At 43.8% G+C, this 25,024-nt stretch overlaps 1 protein-coding gene across 4 annotated transcripts in view; it reads left to right on the forward strand.

Moving 5' to 3' along the window:
• The window catches only part of AGPAT4 (1-acylglycerol-3-phosphate O-acyltransferase 4), an 80,576-nt gene that overhangs the window by 24,610 nt on the left and 30,942 nt on the right, over nt 1-25,024 (forward strand). For all 4 annotated transcript variants that reach the window (XM_077348204.1, XM_077348191.1, XM_077348198.1 and 1 more), the window contains one exon: nt 22,479-22,648. In XM_077348204.1, the coding sequence (XP_077204319.1) occupies nt 22,479-22,648 (170 nt within the window). The remainder of the gene's footprint in view (nt 1-22,478; nt 22,649-25,024) is intronic.

The raw sequence follows: 25,024 nt of genomic DNA on the forward strand, positions 1-25,024 counted from the left end.
AATATATTATAGTATATAAACATAAATTCTGAATCCATTATTTTTTGTCAAATACAGAGGTACAGCCTACTTGTCTAGCTAAAATGATTAATTAGGGCAGCATTATCTGACTCAAGCAATTACAAATGATAGAAGAAGAAGAAGAAGAAGAAGAAGAAGAAGAAGAAGAGTTGGTTCTTATATGCCGCTTTTCCCTACCCGAAGGAGGCTCAAAGCGGCTTACAGTCGCCTTCCCATTCCTCTCCCCACAACAGACACCCTGTGGGGTGGGTGAGGCTGAGAGAGCACTGATATCACTGCCCGGTCAGAACAGTTTTATCAGTGCCGTGGCGAGCCCAAGGTCACCCAGCTGGTTGCATGTGGGGGAGCGCAGAATCGAACCTGGCATGCCAGATTACAAGTCCGCACTCCTAACCACTACACCAAACTGGCTCTCAGTTAGACATGATACAGTTAGACATGAACTCTCTAAACATGTGAATTCTATAGTTGTGAATTTGTGGAGTGGTGTCCATTAAAACAGCATCAGCACTTTCCATGACATGTAGAAGTGCCCTTGGGAGGTGGATCTTTCTTAGTATTCTTATGTGTATCTGAAAAGAGCCAGATGGAAATCTTCAGTTCTGTAGTTCAAAAGGCATGACCAGAGTTTTTTGGTTGCATTCTGGGGAAATATTTGTGGTTGTTTGGTGCGAAGCCATGTCTGACCCATCGCGGCCCCATGGACAATGATCCTCCAGGCCTTCCTGTCCTCTACCATTCCCCAGAGTCCATTTAAGTTCACACCCACTGCTTCAGTGACTCCATCCAGCCACCTCATTCTCTGTCGTCCCCTTCTTCTTTTGCCCTCGATCGCTCACAGCATTAGGCTCTTCTCCAGGGAGTCCTTCCTTCTCATGAGGTGGCCAAAGTATTGGAGTTTTGTCTTCAGGATCTGGCCTTCTAAGGAGCAGGCAGGGCCGATCTCCTCTAGGACTGACTGGTTTGTTTGCCTTGCAGTCCAAGGGACTCGCATTATAAAGGTACTATTTACTTGTAAATACATGCTTTATGAGCCTCTTGTGGCACAGAGTGGTAAGGCAGCCATCTGAAAGCTTTGCCCATGAGGCTGGGAGTTCAATCCCAGCAGCCGGCTCAAGGTTGACTCAGCCTTCCATCCTTCCGAGGTCGGTAAAATGAGTACCCAGCTTGCTGGGGGGTAAACGGTCATGACTGGGGAAGGCACTGGCAAACCACCCCGTATTGAGTCTGCCATGAAAACGCTAGAGGGCGTCACCCCAAGGGTCAGACATGACTCAGTGCTTGCACAGGGGATACCTTTACCTTTACCTTTACATGCTTTATGTGTTGTAACTACCATTTTATATGCATGCTTATTCAGAAAGTGGTTTATATTTATATATTTATATATCACATTACCTTCATGTACCTCCCATAGTCCTTAGTCATATTGCTGAATGCTGTAGCTGTAGTAGTAGCAGTAGTAGTAATGAAGTCTCTCGTTACCAAGTTCAGTGCTGGGAAGCATAAGCAAGTGTTCCTAAACAATGTCATTGGCATACGTTAGTACAGAAATGTGATATGGGAGCATTTTTCTTGCAACAGCTGTGAACAAAGGCCACCATTTTGCTGGTAATTCAGGGCAATTATTTACCGGTAGCGGCTGACTTCTGCAGTGCTAGGTGCAGCGTAACTCTACCCATTTCCTCAGGGAAAGATTATATAATATCTATAGCAACTGGAGGGGGGGGCATGATGAGACAAGACTGGCTTGGATCCTGTGAACAAATTCCATGCATGCCAGATTGTCTCCGAACAATTCTTCCTTTTACTGAAAAATCATTGATATTTTATAAATGGAAGTGCTAGCACAAGAGGAACCATGCTCTGAGGAAGTATATGAAACTTGTTCATAAAATCCAAGCTATTGTTGCTAGAATGTTCCTTTGCAAGCAGACTTTTAGAGTTTCTTGAGAATGAATTGTCCCACATCAGGAAACTGCTTTCTTTGAGATCTATTTCCACTTCTTGAAATTATAGAGTTGCAGGTTTTCTGTATTGTTCAAAAATATGGGAAGGGCTGATGTCAATGGCCTCTAGATCAGTGGTTCCCAAACCTTGTCAGGCTGCTGCCCCCTTGGCTCCCAGGCCACCTCCCTAGTGCCCCCCCCCCATATATATGAACACAACCTCTTTCCTGGTGTTAAGTCTATTCAAAACACAGTGTAGTATGTATACTTCTTTTTTGGTTGTTGTACAGCAGCCATATTTTAGTATGGAAAACAATATATAAGTTCTTTGCAAAAGCCACTTTGGGTCCTCATTGGGGAGAAAGACAGAGGGGGAAAGAAAGAGAGAGAGAAGGAAGCAATGGAAAACCCCATGGCGGGAACAATCAGGAGAAGATTTTTCCAGCCTCCCATAGATGGAGACTTTTGGGGAAGGGTTGCGAACCCTGGGTTAAGAAATTCCTGGAGATCCAGGGTGGAGCCTGGAAAGTCAGAGTCCAAGGAGGGGAAGGAGCCCCCTTCAGTCTACCTCCTGAAGCTGTTGTTTCCTTCAGGAAGCTAAGCAGGGTTGGCCCTGGTCAGCACTGGGATGGGAGACCAACAAGGAAGTCCAAGGTCACTGCTACTGCTACTCAGAGGGAGGCAATGGCAGGCCACTTTGGAATGTCTCTGGCTAAGAAAACGCAGCTGCAGCAAAAAATCAGGCTGCTGCCTCCCACTGCCCTGAAATTCCTCACCAGCCCCCTGGATCCTTCCACTTCCCCTGGGAGAGGGGTATGCCACCCTCTTTGGGAAGCCCTATTCTACATAGAATAGCATTTGGAAGCTGTATTGCTTACACTACCCTTTTTCCCCAATGGATATGTCTCTCTTGTATTACAAGCAGCATTTAGATTGCAAAAGAGACTACAGTCCAGACTCTGACATGACAAACCATCTCTTAATGAGGCTATAAACTGCCCAAAGGGCTAAATTGCTTGCAAGCCCTAGAGGTGAAAGAAAATTGAGATGTTCCTTTCTTTTGTAATGGAGCAAAATGAGAAATTGTCATCAGGTCAGAATAGCAGCCTCCTTTATGATTTATAAATGGAAATAAGTGAAAAGCATGTGCTGAAATGGACACTAGACTTCATAAAATGTTACTTGGAACATTACTTGCAATATCTCTCTTCCTAGCCTTGGGCTTTCCCCAGTATTTTAGTTACTGCAGTATTTTCTCCTGTTTTTTTAAAGCTTCAATTTGTCTTTCAGCCCTCTGTGTCATTAAAAGGAATGATTGAGAGCCTTGCAGTATTGGCGTAGCTGAAGGCACCTGTTTGCTCAGGACCCTCATCTCCTCCTAAGATTAGTGAACAACAGGCACTCTATGCAAGTTATATGATTCAAAAATCTAGGATACTGCGACTTGGATGCCGCACTCTCATCTGTGTTGAACAGCAGGATAGACTTGATCAGATTCCACAGTCAATCAGATGCTCTTTCAGCCGCATGGAGGCCACATATTTACAAGCCACTTCTATAGTAAAGGTGAAGGTATCCCCTGTGCAAGCACCGAGTCATGTCTGACTAGAGGGTGCCGCCCTCTAGCGTTTTCTTGGCAGACTCAATACGGGGTGGTTTGCCAGTGCCTTCTATAGTACAATGAGGCTATTTAGAAGATCCAATCAGATGATTATTCCTAGGATCCATGAACATCTGGAGGACCACAGGTTGACTACCCCTGCTCCGAGAGACATGTTCAAAGTAGTCTGAATGTTTTATTCATATGTCAGTTTCTTAAATAATAGGCCACAGCTGTGGCCTACACACTGTGCAGCCTCTTTCTTATCCACAGTGAAGAGAGCTGGAGATGCTCATGCTACATCCCTTGTTGGGAGTAAATCTATGTTAATAGCTCTGGATTGGAAACTACCTGGAGGCCTAAGGAGCGGGGAGGGACTTGGAATCTACCTTCCAAGTAACCATTTTCTACTTATGAACTGGTCTCTATCAGCCTTTCTTAACTTTTTTACTGTTGAGAAACCTCTGAAACATTCTTCAGGCTTCAAAAATCCCCATTAATGGCATGATCATGAAGAATATGGCTGGGAAGCTCAGCTGTGTACACACCCACCTCGGGCTCCTCCCCTTCCCACCCCCTCCAGCCCCATCATTAGCCATTTTGGGAAGGGGGGGGGAAACAGGTTGGCATGACCATATATGGTCATGAGTCGCCACGTATATATGTGTATGTATATATATATATATATATATATATATATATATATATATATATATATATATATATATATATATATATATATATATATATATATATATATATATATATATACACACACACATACACACACATACACACACATACACACACACACACATACAAAATTAACTCCCACCTATTTGGGAAACCCTTCCAGGGCCATCAAGAAACCCCAGGATTTCATGGAACCCTGGTTGAGAAAGCCTGCCATAGGCCCATTATGCATGGCCGCCGAAAAGGCGATTTTGGGTCACATGGAAAGCGTGGAGGGGGAAGAAACGAAGCAAACCGCTTATGCACGGGACGGGACCCAACGGCGGGAAAACCCAGAGTAACCGATTATGAACGTGGTGACTCCGGCGCCGCTTCTGGTTGCGCCCCGGTCACCCGGAAGCTGCTCTTTCTTCTGTGTTCCGCTAACGCGACTTTTTCAGCAGCATGCACCGAATCTGTGGCCGGTTGCAGCCGGCTCCGTGCGTTAACGGTGATTTTAGTCACCGCTATTCCACCCCGAATGCGCGCTAACCGCCCCCCCCCCCCCGAGCAAAATGGGCCATAGAGGCTTTTAGCTGAAAGACTTATCCGGTGGCAGGCATACTCATATGCAGTCCTCATTTGTTGCTACACAAAAGATACTCAGTGACTAACAGTTAGAGATAAGGGCAACCTTGTTACCTCCAGCCACTATGTGGAGGTTGGCAACCCAAGGTGAATCTCACCCCTTTTGCCTTAATTGTGGTGTTTGTGATCTAGGTTGCTGAATAATTAGGGTCTAAAACTTTCTGGCTGGGAAAAATACTGGTTAGCATATAGTCACTTCTTCCCCCACATACAGCTTTAACTACAATTAAAGAATACCCTACCCCACCAGCAATGAAATGTCTCAGAATTTATTAAACCTGTTTAAAAGTAAGGCATTTGCACCACTAGATTTATGGATTAACCAAAGGAACTAATTTCCATTTTTAAAAAGCCAGTTTACCAGATCATTTTCAGTCACTGAAGGAACCACAAAGCAATCGTGTAGTTGAAATTCCCCTTCTTCAAAAAGGCAGGCTGGAGTTAATACATAAGAATCAGCAGCACAACAGGTTCCTGATGGGGAGTGACATTTTTCCTCTGCAATCTGCTTTGATCATAGGTGCACTTAAAATTCAAAGGAAACCAGAGAACAACAGCACTTGCTTTTGTGTGAACGAATGCTTGGGGTGGGGAGGTTAGTTGTTTTGGCTCCTCATCTACTTCATAAATAAATAAAGGCAATGCTAATAACCATTCTTGTGTGTTTCAAAGGGATGTTCGTTACATGGCTGGATAAAGTTGCACTGTACAAATTATGACTTGTGAATTCCTTTTTGGAGAGAGAATGTAGCATCAGTTTCCAGTGGCTGGAGAACATACTTGGTCAAAATCAGAATATTAGAGAAGAAATTAATTTCTCTTGTTTGTATGTCTTTTCCTCCTCTTTAGTCAAAGGGCTGGCCTGGAAAAAAAATACATTAGAAGGTTAAGAAACCCAACCACCAAATGGAACAATGGTTAGAGAGAATAACCATCAGTAAATGTGAAACACTGGAAATAATTGTTTCATGCATTTGACTGTCTAAGCATGGGATGACCCGATGTTACTAGGATTAGAATTTGACACTTTTCCCTGTCTATGTGTAACATGAAACACAAACTAACTTAATTGAGATTTAACACATTTGATTGGCAACATTGCTCTTGATCATTAAGTGATCTGGTACTGAAAATGAGTAGTATAAGAGGCAAAATATAGAGAATGCCACATTATTTGGGATGGTAAAATCCTGGAGATGAATTTGAGTACACAGTGTAATAAGGGCTCTGGAAGGTTAGGAGTAAGCTATGTGTATATTGTTCAGAGGCTAAATTCAAATATGATTTAATTTTTACTTCAATATAATTTAAAATGTTAACTGTTTATTAATATAAAGTTAATTGTATGAATGTTGATAAATCTGTTTTATATTTATATGTGCTCCCAAATCCTCTGCACTGGCAGAGACAATGCCCTGGTGTATGGCTTGTGTGACCCCATCTTTGTTACATGCTGCTGTTTAGTTGCCCTGCTGGCATTTAGAGCCAACTTGATGTAGTGGTTAAGAGTCGCAGCTTTTAATCTGGCAAATTGAGTTTCTTTCCTTGCTTCTCCATGTGCACTCAGCTTGGGGATCTTGGGCTCACCACAGCACTGATAAAGCTGTTCTGACCAAGCAGTAACATCAGGGCTTTCTCAGCCTCACCTACCTCACTGGGTGAATTTTGTGGGGAGAGGAAAGGGAAGGCGACTGTAAACCGCTTTGAAGACTTCCGCTAGACAAAAGTGGCATGTAAAAACTCTTCTTAATGTGAGAGAACAGTGATTAGCCACTCCCAAGTGAACCTTCCTCTTACACACGCTTGTTAGCAGCCCTTATCTTCAAAGGCCTGGCTCATCCAAATGTTTGGGATAGCTTAATGATTATTTGACTGGTAGCCAGCATTTAGTTTTAATTATGCATGTAGTGTTGGATTCTGGCAAGCTTTGCTGTACATGTATATGCTCAAGGTTCAGCTGATGGAAGCTTAGTTTGCATTTTATGTAAATTTGATGATTGATGATGATGCTTTATTAAAAATACTAGTAATTAAGCCCGCTGTATGGCTAATACAGCGGGCGCTAGGTACTTACCTTCTTGCGGGTGCTCCGTGGTAGCTCCCTCGGGCGGCAGGGCCTCCCCCAGGCGGCGGTGTTTTGGCGGCGGCTCAGTCGTGCGGCGGCCTGACGCGGCGAGAGGCGCTTTGCGCCTCCGACACATCAGGCCGCCAGCAAAGGAGCAACTGCGAGCCGTGCTGTGCGCAGCTTGCAGTTGCTGGGGCTGGGAATCAGAGGGACCAATCGGCAGGCACGATTGGTCCCTCCGATTGTCTGTCTGGAGGAAGGGTCCAATTCGGATCCTTCCTCATCCCGGACACATCCCGCCCCAGAACCCCTTACTGGATTATTTAGTCCGCGACGCCGCGGGCTTGTGTTAAGATCCTTGTAATCAAACCTGTATCTTGTATATTGTTTCCTTGGTATTTCTGCAGCTCATGGCCAGAGCCTACCCCAACACCACTGGAACATATAATCTATTACTGCAGTGGTCCCCAACCTTTTTTAGGCTGGGGACCAGCAGGGCAACTGCCCTGCCCGCACATCGTGCATGCGCAGCCAAAATCGCACATGCGCTGCACTTTTGCGCATGCACATGCACGATTTTGGCCATGCCTGCACAATGCGCAGGCGTGGCCCTGATTCCCTCTCCCCCCCCCCGCATTAAGAAGCTTCCCGGGCCGCAAGCTTGTGGCCTGGGAAGTTTTTTACTGCGGGGGGCACCATGGCCTTCGCGGCCCGGCACCAGGCCGCGGCCCGCAGCTGGGGACCACTGTATTACTGGGTCTATCATTGGCAAGTTTTGGAGTTTGCTTTTGAGGGACTGTATAAATGAATTCACCTAGAAGCTAGAAGAATATTTTATAAATAATAACAAGCATACGATAAGCTATGAAATGCTGCCAAAATTTTAGTGATTATGTAGATTGTAAGCTAAACAAGTAACGTCAATACCATTTTATTTTGTTTCAGTTTCTAAAGGTAATTGATTCTTGTATATAGTCTCAGTTTTGATTTATATGCAACTTTGTAAGGCATATGACTAAAAAATTCTGATTCCATTTATCTTCAATAAACCAGCCCCCTCAATTATTCCCCATCTCAGACCTACACCTTGCTGGTTTTTGTGAAACCCATTCCCATAAAACATAAAATCTATCTTAGAGGAGTCTTGCCAGAGTCAAATTAGAAAATGGTGGTGATTGAGTGTTATATTTAGCATTAGATTTTTGGCATGCAGCCTGGTGCTCTGATAGCGTATGATTAATATTTTTACAATTATGTCATTGCTGTTTGGGGTATAAATGCATTCCTGTTATGTCTTTGTAGGCAGAAAATGTGTGCAATCTGAAAAGAATATAACATTTCCAGAGTATGTCTTTGCAGTCATAATGGAGAATTATTTAAGGGGAAAAATGGGATGTCTGGAAGTGTTATTATTAAATTATATGGAAATAGGCTGCGCTGAGACACTCTTGATAATAGCAACAGAATACTCAGTGTATTAATCTGCTAATGTAGATAGAAAATTTGCTCTCCTTGGTATGTATGAAACACACACATTCAACCCCATGCCCTTACAGACTGGACAACTCCTCCCCTTCCTCTTCCAACTGCCAATCTCTAGCGCCTGTTGTATTTTTGGATACAACGGGCTTTGCCCCTAGTCTTAGATAATATATCGTGGCGTAGTAGCAAATGAGGGCATGGGTGTGGAGATATGGGTGTCAAGAACCTGTGGTTTGGAATGTTCGTTGAGTGTGGGAGAGGACTGACCATTGGGAATTGTGGCATAGTGGTTACAGATGAGCTGTCCAGAACCATGTCTTTAGATATGTGAAGGGAAAATCAGACTGGAGACTCTTCTTAGGGGAAGATTACATGGCAACCAATTCTTCCCAATTCTGCGTCATTTCCCTTTTTGTGTGAATTAGGCCACAGACACCAAAATGCCCCTCTGCCCTAAAACACATGGGGTCGTCACAGTACACAAGTGTCCACCATGTTCCTTCTCCATTTTTTCACTGTTGATAAAATGTTATGTGGCCACATGCTTCTTTCATGGTTGCTCCTTAGAAGAAGAACGGATTTTTGTACCCTGATGTTTACCACCCAAAGGAGTCTCAAAGCGGTTTACAAACACCTTTTCCATTCATCTCCCCACAATAGTTAACCTGTGAGGTATGTGGGGTTGTGAGAGGTCTGAGAGAACTGGGAATGGGCCACAGTTACCCAGCAGGCCTCATGTGTCTCAAAGCATTTTCCAATCGGCTTCCCTTCCTCTCCCTATAGCAGAATCCCCATGAGGGAGGTGGGGGTAGCGAGCCTCACATAGAAGCTGGCAACCCTCTGTGCACAGCAGTCTTGACCTTAGTAAGGTTTTTTATACTGGTTTTTTATTTACCAGGCCAAGGTTGAAAGAAGTTATTTTAGTTCCCATGTCTCTCCAGCCATTTACTTGTTCACTATTTACAGTTTCAGGCTGTAAATATTTATTTAGATCTTCCTGCACTTTCCAGACTCACAGGACTGATGCTGGTCTGCCTGTCTGCACCCCAGAATACAAACAGCTGCTGGTAAGGGCTGGCTATAGTCAATAGCCCAGGAGAGACACACCTGCACCACTCCCTCCCAACTGCAGGCAAAAATGGCTCCTTTTAAGGCTGGACTCTGAGACTTTGTACGATTTTGAAGTCCCACCTCCAAACCTCCAGGAGTATTTCCAACCCAGGGGTAGCCAGGCCCTACCTGGAGAGCTCCTGGAATTACAGCTCATCTGCAGAGTATAAAGATCAGCTCCCCAGGTAGAAAGGGCTACTTTGGACAGGGTTGTGGTAGAGAAGAAACATTTAAGGCCTCCCACAAAGGTTGTCGTTGAATTGAAAGACTTGAGGCCTATTGTACAGGGTTGTTGTGCAGATGAAACAGGAGACAAAAGAACCAGTTTCATCTGCAGAATAACGCTGTGCAGTGTCCTCAAACCTGCAGAGAGTTGCAAAGAAGAAATACACATGGCTTGGCTTTGTCTAACCCCCAGACAGAGCAGTATTTTAAGTGAGAAGGGGCTTTTCTGTGGCCTCCTTGTCAGCCAACTGTTTGGCAGAAGGGAAAAGTTTCCCCCCCCCCTCAAAAGGAAGGCCCTCAGGCTCCCCTTCGTTGCTCTTGGAAAGGCCTCCCTCCCCTCAGTCAAGGGCTGTCAGAGGCTCCTTCGCAGCAGGCCTGGAGGGGGGGAGGGGGAGCACTCTGCAGCCTCCTGCCAGCTCTGTCAGGGTTCTGAGGCAATTTACAGTTGGACATGGCAGTTAGGAAAGCCTTGGGGTGAAAAGGGCTGGCACAGCCTGTCCAAGCCTTCGTTCTCATCCCCCTTGGCAGCCCTGCTGACCTTCTTTCCCTGTGGTGGTCAGTGGCAGACTGACATCAATGTCTCCAGATTGTCCCTGGCTGGGCTGACTAGATGGAACTCTAGCGCCTTCCGATTGGCTCCTCCACTTGTCAGTCCGGGGCCAAGGGGCCAATCCAGGAGTTTTGATCCTGGACTCAGCCTACCCCAACACCACTTACTGTTTTATTAAGAGGGACAGATGGCTAGCTAGATTTCCTTCTTCTGGGTTCATTTTATTTCAGCTTTGTCTGCTCTCCTAGACTGTGACCCCTTTTCACCGGAACCTGCAGCTTGGTATGTTACAAGAGAAGACGTAGCTATTCTACCCCCTAAGCACTATAAAATTCCAAATGTTGCTGGAGTTTGGTGGTAGTTCTGTGGTTTGTTGATGACATCATGCGGAATGTTAAAAATGTAGCGTTTACAAACTGTGAAACTTCAGCTACAGTTAAGTTGTGTGGAATGGATCTGGGATTCCTCTCCTCCAAGTCAGTCTGTTTTGCTTTTCTCTTGCCAGAGTCCAAACATGGGCATTTCTGATGTTCAGTTCTTGTGCTTGAAGCTTGAATTTCAAATAGAGGGTAGCTTCTTCAGTAAGATAAGCTCCTTACAAATGGACACAGTGTAGGTGAGGGAGCTAAATTCCTGTTTGCTCTTATGACTAACACTGCTGTCTTTAATTGCTTAAAGTTCAAAAGTTTCACAGATTTTTGACACCAAGTTCTGCTGAAATATACCAGACCAGTGGTCCATCTAGTCTACCATCCTGTTTGTGGTCACCCTGGAGGGCCAACAAACAGCAAACTGAGACCAAGCCTTTCCCTAGAAGCTGCCTATCTAAATGGAGGCTTCCTTCTGTTCTTCATTTGCTGTCATGAATACCACTGATAGACCTCTACACCTTAATCTCTCTAGCCTTCTTTTAAAGCTATTTATGTTTGTCCCACAGCTTGTTTACATATTGATTAAAGAATTATTCCCTTTTGTCTGTCCTGAACCTATTTTATTGAGTGCCACTGAGGATCCCCCCGCTTATAAGAACACTAGGGACCCAGCCCCTTGCTTTCAGGAATACAACGGGCACTATGTTAGGGGGGTGAGGTGGAAGAACTCTGCAAATGGTCTCTCCCTCTCCCTGGGACCTGGAAAGGCTGGAGGTCCCCAGGAAGGGAACTCACTAGCAGGGGCAGTTGTCATGCAGCAGGGATCTGCAGCCTCTGAGCCTCAGAGGGAAGTGGAAGGAGGAGGGGGTGGTCAAGGGTGGGGGGTGGAAGGTGATTGGCTGGCCACTGGACAGACAGGGAAGCCGGCTGGAGGAGGAGGCATTCAGGGGCATGACAGCCGCCCTGAGTGGGTGTTAAGCGTTGAGTGGCACTTAAGCCATAAGACAAAATCCTTCTCCAAGGCCTTACCAGAAATAGATTTTGTGTGACAGATAAAGCTACCATGAGCCCTTCTGGGGAATGGAAGGGTAAAAATCAAATAATAACTAACAAGAGCCCTGCTAGTTTAGACCAGTGGTCCATCTAGTCTCACACAGTGGCCAACCTCTGTGGCCAACCAGTTCCGCAGGACATAAGAGTCTGAGGCCTTCCCCTGATGTTGCCTCCTGGCTCTGGGATTCTAAGCACTGGCATACAGGCACTCGTATTTGGTGTTCCTGTCTGAAGCTCTCTGCCTCCTTCAGCCCTCTTGTTTCCTTACATGGCCCTCCTTTACTATTTTACTCTCATTTTCTCTCATTCTGACATTCTAGCCTTTTCCCACCAATATTTTCCTAAGAAATTATTACACAATCCCCTTGGGATGCCTCTTATGTATCAGAGAACAGTTTGCCTGGTTTATGTACTCTCATTGCTGCTTCACAGCTTGACTTTTTGTTCTGTTACTGCTTGGAAAATGTTCTTGAGAGAGTAAGCAAATCTTCCAGCTTTCAGAATCTGTTAACCATTTTCATTATGCTGTACGTTATTTTACTCTCAAACTTTGCCTATAAGTATGAACTGATTATTTCCATATCAGGACACTGTACCTGAGGAAGTGTGCATGCACACAAAAGCTCAGACCTGGAATAAATCTTTGTTGATTTTAAAGGTGCCACTGGACTCTAAATTTGTTCTTTCAGCTTTTAGTTCAAGCACATTCCAAACAGTCAGCTTGAAAATCATAACAATATTTGGTTTATATCAACTTTGATTCAGAGAAATTGAAGGACATTTTGTAAAAGCATTTACAAGGTTCCTGCCTTCCATGAGTAGGAGGAGGGGATGTGACTTTTGCTAATTTCCTTCTCCTGTGGTAGCCCTGAATATACCCTCTATAATGCTGCTTCTGAGGGAAGGGACTGCCCAAGAAACACTTGGAAGGCATCAGAGGTCTTCTGCCAGATGGAGGAGCTGCTAAAATTGCTCCCCTCTATGTACCCACCAAAATCTAGGTGGGATCCAAGCCTTTGCGTGCCTTTGTTTTGCATTTCCATATGACACTTAAATGTTTTTATATTTCCCTTTCCTCTTTTGATCCTTAGATCATAAAATAACAGAGTTGGAACGGACCTCCTGGGTCATCTAGTCCAACCCCCTTCACTATGCAGGATACTAGGAACCCATCACTCATCCACTGTAACCTGCCACCCCTTAAACCTTCACAGAATCAGCCTCTCTGTCAGATGGCTATCAAGCCTCTGTTTAAAAATGTCCAAAGATGGAGAACCCACCACCTCCTGAGGAAGCCTGTTCCACTGAGAAACCACTGAGAAACCACAGTTAGTCAGGAACTTCTTCTGGATGTTGAGATGGAATTTCTTTTGAATTAATTTTAAACCATTTTTGAAGAAGAGTTGTTTTTTTATATGCCACTTCTTTCTACCCGGAGTCTCAGAGTAGTTTACAGTCACCTTCCCTTCCTCTCCCGACAACAGACACCCTGTGAGGTGGGTGAGGCTGAGAAAACTCTCATGTGACTGCTTGGTCAGAACAGCTCTATGAGCGCTATGGCCAGCCCAAGGTCACCCAGCTGTCTGCTTGTTGAGGAGTGGGAAATGAAACGCGGCTTACCAGATTAGAAGCCACCACTCTTAATCACTACACCAAGCTGGCTCTTTTGTCTCTTTTTTCTAACAGTGGTGATTTCCACAGTCTACGCTTGCCTTTGCAACTAGGCACTAGAGGCATTTCAGGAAAGCATAAAGGTTTCTTTCTTCCATGGCGTCAGCTCACTCATCATGAAATTCCACTAGTATGAAATGTCTTCCTTTGGTCATGTAATAGCAGGGTAGAATATGGGCTTTCCTCCAGAGATCAACAGCTTTGAGTCTCTCTAGGACAGGAAGAGCTGCCATTCTGAAAGGGATAAATAAGTGGGATATGTCTGGAGTCTCATGCAACCCTTGGAATTATGCTGTTAATGGCCGGACCTCTCCTCACTTTGACGGGAAGTTTGTCTACAAATACCTTCTTTAAGCACCACCTTCATATTGTTCTGCAATCACCACGCTCAGCTAAAATATACAAATGGATGTCGGTTATGTCTAAATTGACCACACTGCATTGTCTGTTCCCAAGCAGAAATGGAGCCAGACTCCATGCTAACAGGAGCGACCTGGCTTCCTAGGATTAGATCATCTTGGGCCCACAGGGACTGACTAACCGCTGACTTCTCTCCCCACTTAAAACTGGCAATGCATATTTGCAAGACAATAGGGCTCCTAAAGGTGATACTAATTTCATCAATCCTAAAAGCGTCATCCTTCCCTTTTACCTGGCAAGATTCAGTTATGAAATCACTAATAGCATGACACATCTAGCTAGCATCTTATCCCACAATCTAGGTGTTGTCAAGAAACCATTTACGCTGTAAGTCTCGCACAGGACATGTAATTATGGCTTTGTCTCTTGCCCTAGGAAACTCATTAAAGATCCAGCCAGGGCAATCACAGTTATTGATTCCACTTTAGGAAATCTCCAGAGTTTCATCCAAGGTTTACCTCAGACCTGACAAGACAATCACATGCCTTCCAGTTTCTTTATCATACACACATAATCACTTCAAGTACATTGTTGTAGGGTCTACAGCGCCCATAATTAGCCTCAGGATACAAATCTTGCTAAAGCCATGCACCAGAACCCCTCTGTATATCTGGGTTCTCTGGAATTCTTCCTCCTTGTTGGCTAGCCTTTTCTGTGCATATCCTTGGATCCAATATGAACATACCTGCATGCTTGTAGGCTCCACTTTCTTTCCAGAGACACTAGGGGCCTTTCCGCACAAGGACCAATGTTGCCAATGGGTTTCACAAAGTGGAAACGCTATTTTAAATTGTGGAATCTCGGTGTTCCACATACCTGCATTTTTAGTGGAATCTAGTAGCGTTTCATTTGTTTCCCACAGGTCTTGCAGGAATCGCTAGAAAGGAAGCAATTTTTTCTGTGCTTGGTCCCGCCCCTGGCCGTCAATCAAACGAACAGCCAATGGGAGGTTGTTATCATGCTCTGGAAAAGCCCCTTTCCCTTTAAGCACAGGTTTAAAATAAAACACACACACACGTTGCAACGAATATGCCTTGATTCTTCCTAATGTAGAGACCCATCTAGCTGGCATGTGAGCTGGCGAGTCATCGTTACCACGCTCCCCCGAGTGAAAAAAAATCCCCCCCCCGTGTACAGGAGCGATTTTCGGCTGAAAATAAAAGGGGGCTGTGTTGTGCTTGGGGACTTAGGGGAGCTTTAAAGCACTTTTGTGGAGGGACTGTAGCTGAAGAAGCCTCGCTGGGTGAATGAAGGCTCGTTGGTTCATTGCTTTCCCCGCTTGCTCCGAGGGGGAAAAAAAGGCGATCGCTTTGCTGGAAGTTCAGAGGAGAAAGCCAGGGGGAGGGACTTTGTTGCAGCCGCTACATTGAGAATGCACAGGTATTTTTCGCAAGTGTTGCAGGTTGTTGACAGGAGTGTAACGATTTTCTGAGGGTGAATCCACTTTTCTGGATTCACTGGAAATCGCTACAACAAAGCGATTTTAGCTCTAGTGTTGCAGGACTGTTGCAGATTGTGTGCGACGTCATGCGGAACGGCAAATTAGTGGCGGTTACCATTTGTAAGCCTTCTGCTACTTTGAACTCGTGCGGAATGGCCCTAGTTGTTTCTCCTGTAGACTTCTTCTGTTGAGACTCTACAAGAAGGTGTTTTGATTGACCTTTTGCCTCTGAGTGGCTGGTTGCTGGATAATGAATTGCTGTGGCAATCTGTGGGAGTAAACCGGTATCTTGATGCTGGTATTATTGATGTATAGGAGCATGAAATAATATTTTTTAAAATTATTATTCTGTAAAGAAAAGCTTAGTCTACCAAACTGTTTTGTAAAAGAAGGCCCAGAAACTGTTCTTCATTGCATTTTGGAATGTTACCAAGCCTGGTATGTTCTATTCTCAAGGCCAGAGACAGTTGTTTATATCATGCCATTGTTTATGTCAGGGGTAATCAAACTGCGACCCTCCAGATGTCCATGGACTACAATTCCCAGGAGCCCCCTGCCAGCGAATGCTAGGCAAATGATTCCAAAATGCCCAGACCAGGCCCTGGGCTATCAGATTTGGGGGCTTGTCCAGGATTGCCTGGTTTGGGGCAAAGGGTGCTTCCTGACACCCTCTTCCATTGAAGGTGCACCTAGACTTTTTGTTTACAATGACTGAATGGGCCTCAGGGAGCAGCCTTCTCTCCAACACAAAGGTGACAGCACCCCTCTTGGAAAACCTCAGGCCTGACTGGGAGTGGACAATTTCTCTCTTCAGCTGTGAGTTTTGAGTTTTGTTTGCATTCCTTTGTAAAAGGTGAAGGCAGGTTTTAATCTGTCACGATAAGACTGAGGGGCACAGGCAGCAATTGACGTAGGTGTGTTTTGCTCTGTTAAAGGGAGGACTATGGGGACAGCGCTGTCTATGGGCAGGAGAGCCCAGGGTGTGACTGCATGAGTGTAAATGAGACCCCTCCTCCCTTGTCTCAGATCCATTTCATGAACTGCAGCCCCTAAAACTGCACATTTTGTTGTGATTCTCTCCATAAGTCCGATTATTGGACAGTGGAGAGGATTGCAGGATTTACGTACATTTCTGCAGACCCCCTTTTCTGTCTGGATTGAGTGTTGATACTAGAGCACAGATTAGAAATAATTCAAATCGTGTAAGCAGGTAGCAAATCTGAAGTCATGGGCATATATCCGACTTAACCTACTGCACACAATGTGGTGCAAGCGGGGGCATTTTCAGTCACGTGATCAGGATCGTTTATGGAAGAAGACTTTCTGTACAATCCATAACTTGATGAATTATTCATTAATTAACTTCAGCTTTATGCTTGGGAAAAATACCACAAGATTAACACGGGGTCCTCTTGAGGAAAAGGTTGAATATGATTAGACGTTCTCAATAATTCTTTCTCTTACTGCTTTGTATATTTAAACTCTGTCAACAGAAAAAATCACCATGGGTTATTTTCCACAGGTTGGATCTGGACTGAACTGGAAATATCCACGTATTCTTCAATTCTTCTACAGACCCCCCTGATGCATGTCATTTGTTAAGGTCCCCAGGAACAAAATTTCTGGTAGATCAGTGGTCTGTAGTGTAGTTTCCTTTTCCCATCAATGAATTTTGCAGTTGCCTACTGCAGAAAAATTTGAGAAACTAAAACAAGCGTTTTTGTGTATATTTGGAGGTTTCATATAACCTGAAAGACCGTGGAAAAATCAAGTATAAAGCATCAAGAATACCGCAAACAAAACCCTTCACCAATATGTATTTGTTTTATAATATTTGTGCATGTTTATGTATTTACTCCCCCTTCAAGGATCGCTGCCTTGTTGTGGCAAGGGGGCTTGCGTAGTTCAGTGAAGCTATGAGCTATGCCGTGCAGGGCCACCCAAGACGGACAGGTCATAGCTGAGAGCTCTGACAAAAGGTGATCCACTGGAGAAGGAAATGGCAAACCACTCCAGTATCTTTGCCATGAAAACTCTATGGACAGTTCCAATAGGCATAACGATATGACGCTGGAAGATGAGCCCCTCAGGTCGGAAGGTGTCCAATATGCTACTGGGGATGAGCAGACGGCTAGTACGAGTAGCGCCAGAATGAATGAAGCGGCTGGGCCAAAGCCGAAAGGACGCTCAGTTGTGGAAGTAACTGGTGGCGAAAAGACAGTCCGATGCTGTAAAGATTTTTATTCCATAGGAATCTGGAATGTCAGATCCATGAATCAAGGCAAGCTGGACGTGGTTAAACAAGAAATGACAAGACTGAACATCGACATTTTAGGAATCAGTGAACTAAAATGGACAGGAATGGGTGAATTTAATTCAGATGACCATCAGGTATACTACTGTGGACAAGAATCTCGCAGAAGAAATGGAGTAGCCTTCATAATCAATAAGAGAGTAGGAAAAGCAGTCTTGGGATACAATCCCCAAAATGACAGAATGATCTCAGTTCGAATCCAAGGCAAACCATTCAACATCACAGTGATCCAGGTCTACGCCCCAACCACTGCTGCTGAAGAGGATGAAGTTGATCAGTTCTATGAAGCCCTACAACACCTTATAGAAGCAACGCCAAAAAATGATGTGCTTATCATCATGGGGGATTGGAATGCTAAAGTAGGAAGCCAAAAGATAACCGGGATAACAGGCAAGTTTGGCCTTGGAGTACAAAATGAAGCAGGGAACAGGCTGGTAGAATTTTGTCAAGAGAATACAATGGTCATAGCAAACACTCTTTTCCAGCAACCCAAGAGACGACTCTACACATGGACATCGCCAGACGGTCAACACAGAAATCAGATTGACTACGTGCTCTGCAGCTAAAGATGGAAAGGTTCTATCCAGTCAATAAAAACAAGACCAGGAGCTGATTGTGGTTCAGATCATGAGCTTCTTGTTGCAAAATTTAGGCTTAAATTGAAGAAAGTAGGGAAAAGCACTAGGCCACTCAGGTATGAACTAAATCATATCCCCGACGAATACACAGTGGAGGTGACAAATAGATTTAAGGAATTAGATCTGATAGACAGAGTGCCTGAAGAACTATGGATGGAGGTTCGCAACATTGTACAAGAGGTAGCAACTAAAACCATCCCAAAGAAAAAGAAATGCAAGAAATCAAAATGGCTGTCTGAGGAAGCTTTACAAATAGCTAAGGAGAGAAGGGAAGTGAAAGGCAAGGGAGAAAGAGAAAGATACACCCAATTGAATGCAGAATTCCAGAGAAAAGCTAGAAGAGATAAGAATGCCTTCTTAAATGAACAGTGCAAACAAATAGAAGAAAACAATAGAATGGGGAGGACCAGAGATCTTTTCAAGAAAATTGGAGATATGAAGAGAACGTTTCATGCAAAGATGGGCATGATAAGGGACCAAAATGGTAGGGACCTCACAGAAGCAGAAGAGATTAAACAAAGGTGGCAAAATTATACAGAAGAACTATACAAGAGCGAGCTTAACATCCCTGATGACCACAATGGGGTAGTTACTGACCTGGAGCCAGACATCCTGGAATGTGAAGTCAAATGGGCCTTAGGAAGTCTGAGCAACAATAAAGCTAGTGGTGGTGACAGCATTCCAGTTGAACTATTCAAAATCTTAAAGGACGATGCAGTAAAAGTGCTACACTCAATATGCCAGCAAATTTGGAAAACTCAACAGTGGCCACAGGATTGGAAAAGGTCAGTTTACATTCCAATCCCAAAGAAGAGCAATGCCAAAGAATGTTCAAACTACCGCACCATTGCACTAATTTCTCATGCTAGCAAAGTTATGCTCAAAATCCTACAAGCTAGGCTCCAGCAATATGTGGACCGAGAACTTCCAGAAGTACAGGCAGGATTTCGAAGAGGCAGAGGAACTAGAGATCAAATTGCCAACATACGCTGGATCATGGAGAAAGCTAGGGAGTACCAGAAGAACGTCTACTTCTGCTTCATTGACTATGCTAAAGCCTTTGATTGTGTGGAGCACAACAAATTGTGGCAAGTTCTTAAAGAGATGGGAATACCAGAGCATCTTATTTGTCTCTTGAGAAATTTATATGCAGGTCAAGAAGCAACAGTGAGAACTGAACATGGAATCACTGACTGGTTCAAAATTGAGAAAGGAGTTCGGCAAGGCTGTATACTGTCGCCTTGCCTATTTAACTTGTATGCAGAGCACATCATGAGAAATGCGGGATTAGAGGAGTCACAAATTGGGATCAAGATTGCAGGGAGAAATATCAACAACCTCAGATATGCAGATGATACCACTCTAATGGCAGAAAGTGAAGAGGAACTAAAGAGCCTGTTGATGCGGGTGAAGGAGGAGAGTGCAAAAGTTGGCTTGAAACTCAACATCAAGAAAACAAAGATCATGGCATCCGGCCCTCTCAATTCCTGGCAAATAGAAGGGGAAGAAATGGAGATAGTGACAGATTTTATTTTCCTGGGCTCCAAGATCACTGCAGATGGGGACTGCAGCAAAGAAATTAAAAGACGCTTGCTCCTGGGGAGGAAAGCTATGGCAAATCTAGACAGCATCCTAAAAAGCAGAGACATCACCCTGCCAACAAAAGTTCGTTTAGTCAAGGCTATGGTCTTCCCAGTTGCAATGTATGGCTGCGAAAGTTGGACCATAAGGAAGGCCGAGCGTCAAAGAATTTAGGCTTTTGAACTCTGGTGCTGGAGAAGACTCTTGCGAGTCCCTTGGACTGCAAGGTGAACAAACCGGTCAGTCCTAGAGGAGATCAGCCCTGACTGCTCTTTAGAAGGCCAGATCCTGAAGATGAAACTCAAATATTTTGGCCACCTCATGAGAAGGAAGGACTCCCTGGAGAAGAGCCTAATGCTGGGAGCGATCGAGGGCAAAAGAAGAAGGGGACGACAGAGAATGAGGTGGCTGGATGGAGTCACTGAAGCAGTAGGTGCAAACTTAAATGGACTCCGGGGAATGGTAGAGGACAGGAAGGCCTGGAGGATCATTGTCCATGGGGTCGCGATGGGTCGGACACGACTTCGCACATAACAACAACAAAATGTATTTACTGTTACAGTGTGGCTGTTTATTTGTTGCTTAGAAGCATTCCACCATTCCCAAAAGTGGGACACAGGATTTGTAGTTGTTCATTGCATAGGGGGAATACATTTAGTACTCTGTTGCTTTACAGTGTTATTACTATTGCTCTGTAAAATAGATAAATGAGCCTGAAAAAAATTCTGGATTTAGGAGAAATTTCTCTAATAATATAGAGAAAACCCTTATTATGAAGCCATGCTAAGTTTAGATGTCCAGGTACTTAAAGACAGCTCCCAGCAGATGAGTTCAGACTAAGTGTTCTTTAAGTGTAAAACAAACATCCACTACAACGGTGGTCACCAACCTTTTTATCACTGGGGACCGGTCAATGCTTGACAATTTTACTGAGGTCCGGGGGGGGGGGGGAAGTAATCTTTTGACGAGGGACGTCACCACGGCCTGAGTCCTTGCTCCACTTGCTTTCCTGCTGGTGCCCCTGACTTCCTGTCATCCACTGGGGGGCGCTGCCAGCAGCAGCTGCGCAATGCCACGCCAAGGGGGAGCTGCAGCCACGGCAGCCACCAGAGAGCACCAAAGGTGAGCCGGCAGCAGAGTGGCAGGGCAGCCCCCGAGGCAGCAGTTGGGGAGGAGGACGAGGAGGAGCTGCGGCTCAGTACCAACTGATCCACGAACCGGCACTGGTCCCCGGACCAGGGGTCGGGGACCACTGCACTACAAGACATGAGAGAACCAGCTCATGACCTACTGAAGTGTAGATTTTATGTGCCATCTGACTGTGCCCTGAGATGAAATATGAATCCACCCCATCCTTTTGACTAAGAATGAAAGTAGTTTGTTAATAGTGTTGAAGGGGGACCATGGTGTCAGATTTTAGCAAATTGGCATGAGGATTCCCTCCCCCCCCCCTTTCTAACCACAAGTGATTATCACAGAAGCAGGTTAATCTTTGGCAAGTTTACAAAGTCTATATGCAAACTGTAATGTACAGTAAAGTGTCATATATACTATTTTTTGTTTGTCATATTGCTGTTTTGAGATTAAAAGATGCAAAATAATCTCATAGTTTTTCTAGCATTTAACCCTGGAAATTTCCAAACAGAGGCTTTCACATTTGTTCCCTTCCTTATATAGAAACTTAAATTGTCCACCATTAGCGTTCTGTATACGTTTGGGGAATAGTTCCCTAATTTCAATAAAATGTATGGAAAGTGGAGGATACTTTAATTGATGAACTAGTAAAATAACTAAGGCATGGTGTAACTACATTTTTAAAGATGTGTGTGGGAATTCATTATTCAGTTAAAGGTTTTGCATCTATTTTAAGAACAGCTGAATTAGGACTCTGATGCTAAATGACAATTCTTCAGGTGAAGGAATGAAACACAACTCTTTGGAAGCCACTTACTATAGACCCAATTTCTGATTTGGCAGGTGGGAAGCTGAGTAGCATGTGTGCCAATTTACAGTGTCTCTAATAGACTTGGGGAAGACTGTGTAAACCTGACAATGCCTGCCAAAATCCTGATGAGGAATATTGTGGTTTAAATTCTGGCTGTCTCTTGCTCCAAATGCAACAATTTTCTGTTGTAAACAGGAGGATGGACTCATCTCCACCAACCCTTGGTGTCACTCCAAAATCTCCTGGATTCCATGAAATACAACAACCCTATAATAAACCAAAACTAGGCAGTAAATGCTTAGAAAACAAGGCTTCAAAAGTTATGTTTCTGTTCTCCTTGGTGCTTCTTCCAAGAGGGGCCCATAAGGGCACATAGTCATTAGTGCTACAGGTTTTTTAGAACCATGTCAACTATTTTCATTGGACTCTATTCACCTGCATAGTTTCTTTGATGAAGCATTATTTTCATCTGTTCCCCTCGCTCACTACAGACCACCATTTTATCTCCTGTTTTCTTCTTGAGGCTCTGCTTCCTCTCAAAACTAAAACTGGTGGGCATCTGAGTGGTGGGCAACTGAAGGGGAAATGGGAAAGTCCTACTTTGCAGGTGACTGGGAACAACCTCTGTGTTCTGTGGAAATGAGAGACTTATAAAATGATCAATGACTGGCATGTAGACTCCTGTGTACTGTTTATATTTACTGATGTGTTGTTTGTTCCAGAGTTGGTGATGTTGCTGGAATGGTGGTCAGGCACTACTTCTACCCTCTACACTGACCCACAGAACTACCACAAGTACGGGAAAGAAAATGCCATCATAATCCTTAATCACAACTTTGAAATCGACTTTCTCTGTGGTTGGAACTTTTGTGAAAGATTTGGGGTTTTAGGGGTGAGTTTTTACTATTGTTTCAAATGTTTACATGACAAATCAGCTTTCACCCAGAGTTTGAGCAGTTGTTTTGATGGTGGTTATACAAATGCCACCTTTCTCTGATTCTTTTATATTCTTGCTTTTTATTCATACAGAAGTGTGAGTACTGTTTTAGAGTGTTATGGGGAAGAAGGTGTGATGATGCACATCTGTCTTGTATGTATCAATGTATGTATTTATGTATTTAATTCATGTAATTTATATACCAATGTGATGTCTCAGGGCAGTGTACACAAAACCAGTGGGGAATGGGAAAGGTACATAGAACATGGAACAATATGAACAACAAAGGATATTAACGATTTTATATATAAATAAGTGACTAGACTGAGCCCAGCAGTTGTATATTGTGGCTATGCAAGCTACAGAAATGAGAGATGTTATGAAGTTCTCAAAGTTATACAACCTTGGTAGGTAATGCAGTGATTAGTGCAGTAAAGGTTGTTCATCAAAATAATAAAACAGGAATTGGTAATAGTACTAAATCAGTATTATAATGTGTGAATATGAAATTATACATAGCTGTTAGTGATTCTGCGACCTTCATTCTGCAGCTGCGTAGTATTAGAGTGCTAAAACAGCCTATAATTATGGTGATTTATATCACTGTTGCAGAGGCTGGGTAGTCAGCAATGTCAGAAGCAGTGTTTATGTGGATATGTGGGTGCTTAAACTTATGCATGAAATGTTAAAGGGCTTTCAAGGTTTACCATTTTGATACATTAACAAGGGTTCAAGTATCAATACATCAAATGTGTAGCCTTGGTTTGTATTTTTTTTAAACAATTTGAGGACTCTTACTAACCATGCATCCTTGAGCGGCTGATAGCCATCCAGGAACCTGTCAGCCTAATGGGCATTCCGTAGGGTATATAGGTGAGCAGATGTTTAAAAAAAGAACTTCCCTATCCTTTATTACAATAGTTTAAATGCTCTACTTCAGCTTCCCTCCTCTGGTCAAAACACTTTCATTCCGGCTTAACTGATTTTTCAACTCAGGGAATAAATATGCAGTGAAGATTCTCTTCTTTTCAGGTATGGAGGAATGGCAAAGGGGCAAATTAGTTCATATTAAATGTTCAATGTAAAATGGCTGTGTTTAATTTAGCTAGATTATTATGTTGGTGGTGATACTGGAATGTACCAGTTGTGGGCAATCTATGGCGACTGCAGAGGGTTTTCAAAGCAAGAGACATTTAGAGGTGGTTTGCCATTGCCTGACTCTGTGTAGAAACCCTACAGTTCTCTGTTGGTCCCCCATTTAAATACTAACCAGGCCAACCCTGCTTAGCTTCTGAGATCTGATGAGATTGGGCCAGCCTGCACCAGCCAGGCCAGTACTTATTATGTTATCTGACCAAGCAACTGGTTATGTCAGTGAGTGCATTTTCCCAGGGTCTTTTTGTTTTGTTTAGGAGCCTATCTAAAAATAGAGATTGGCTTCAAAAACTTTACAAATGCAGTGATACTATGAGAACTGCTTTACACAGGAAGGAATTCAATTTCACTATTCAATTTCACTATTGAAAACCTGAAAAAATGGGAGGGGGGGGGAGTCTGTCATTTTACATAATTTTACAAATTAACATATTCCAGTGTTACAAACATAGGAATGAGACCAGTGGCCCCATGTTGTTCAACATCCTACCACCTGAGTGAGCAATCAGATGTGCCAGAAGGCCAGTAGCAGGTATGCAGCAGCTAGAGTGCTAACCACCAGCAATGGGCTTTAATGGGTATGCTTTCCCTTAAGAGAGAGGTCCCAGTGGCTAATAATCACTGATGAACCTGTTCTCCATTTGGTGTATTTCTTTTTAAAGCCATTTGGTTTATCCTCATTTTAAAGCTGGTGTTCATCATTGCACACATATGTGCCCATGAGATCCACAAGTTAAATACGCAGCAAGTAAGACTTGAATAGACTTTCCATCAACCTCATTTGCAGAATTATGCACCGTGTTCCAAATGCAACTGTGTCATAGATATGCAAAAACAATTTAGAGTCCAGAGGCACCTTCTCTATGCACCAGATGCCCATGGTGTGGAAAAATGCAACCACTCAGAAACTGTTATCCCAGCCACAGTGAGAAGAGACAGCCCTTAGAACTCTTGTGCCAATCATCACCCAAAGTCCCACCTGCCCTCCAGGTTTCTGGACCAATCACCTCCTTTTTAAAGAAGTGCGTCGTCTCCCAGAACGCCTAGTGATTTATATATATGGCGTGATGAAGATGGTATGATGATGATGATGCAATACACGAATCTGGTTTTAATCAAGATATTTTATTTATATATTTATTTTACCCTGTTTTTGTTTTAAGGATCTCAGTTTGG

This window comes from Paroedura picta, chromosome 1 (assembly GCF_049243985.1).
Source record: "Paroedura picta isolate Pp20150507F chromosome 1, Ppicta_v3.0, whole genome shotgun sequence".
In the NCBI taxonomy this organism is placed as follows: Eukaryota; Metazoa; Chordata; class Lepidosauria; order Squamata; family Gekkonidae; genus Paroedura; species Paroedura picta.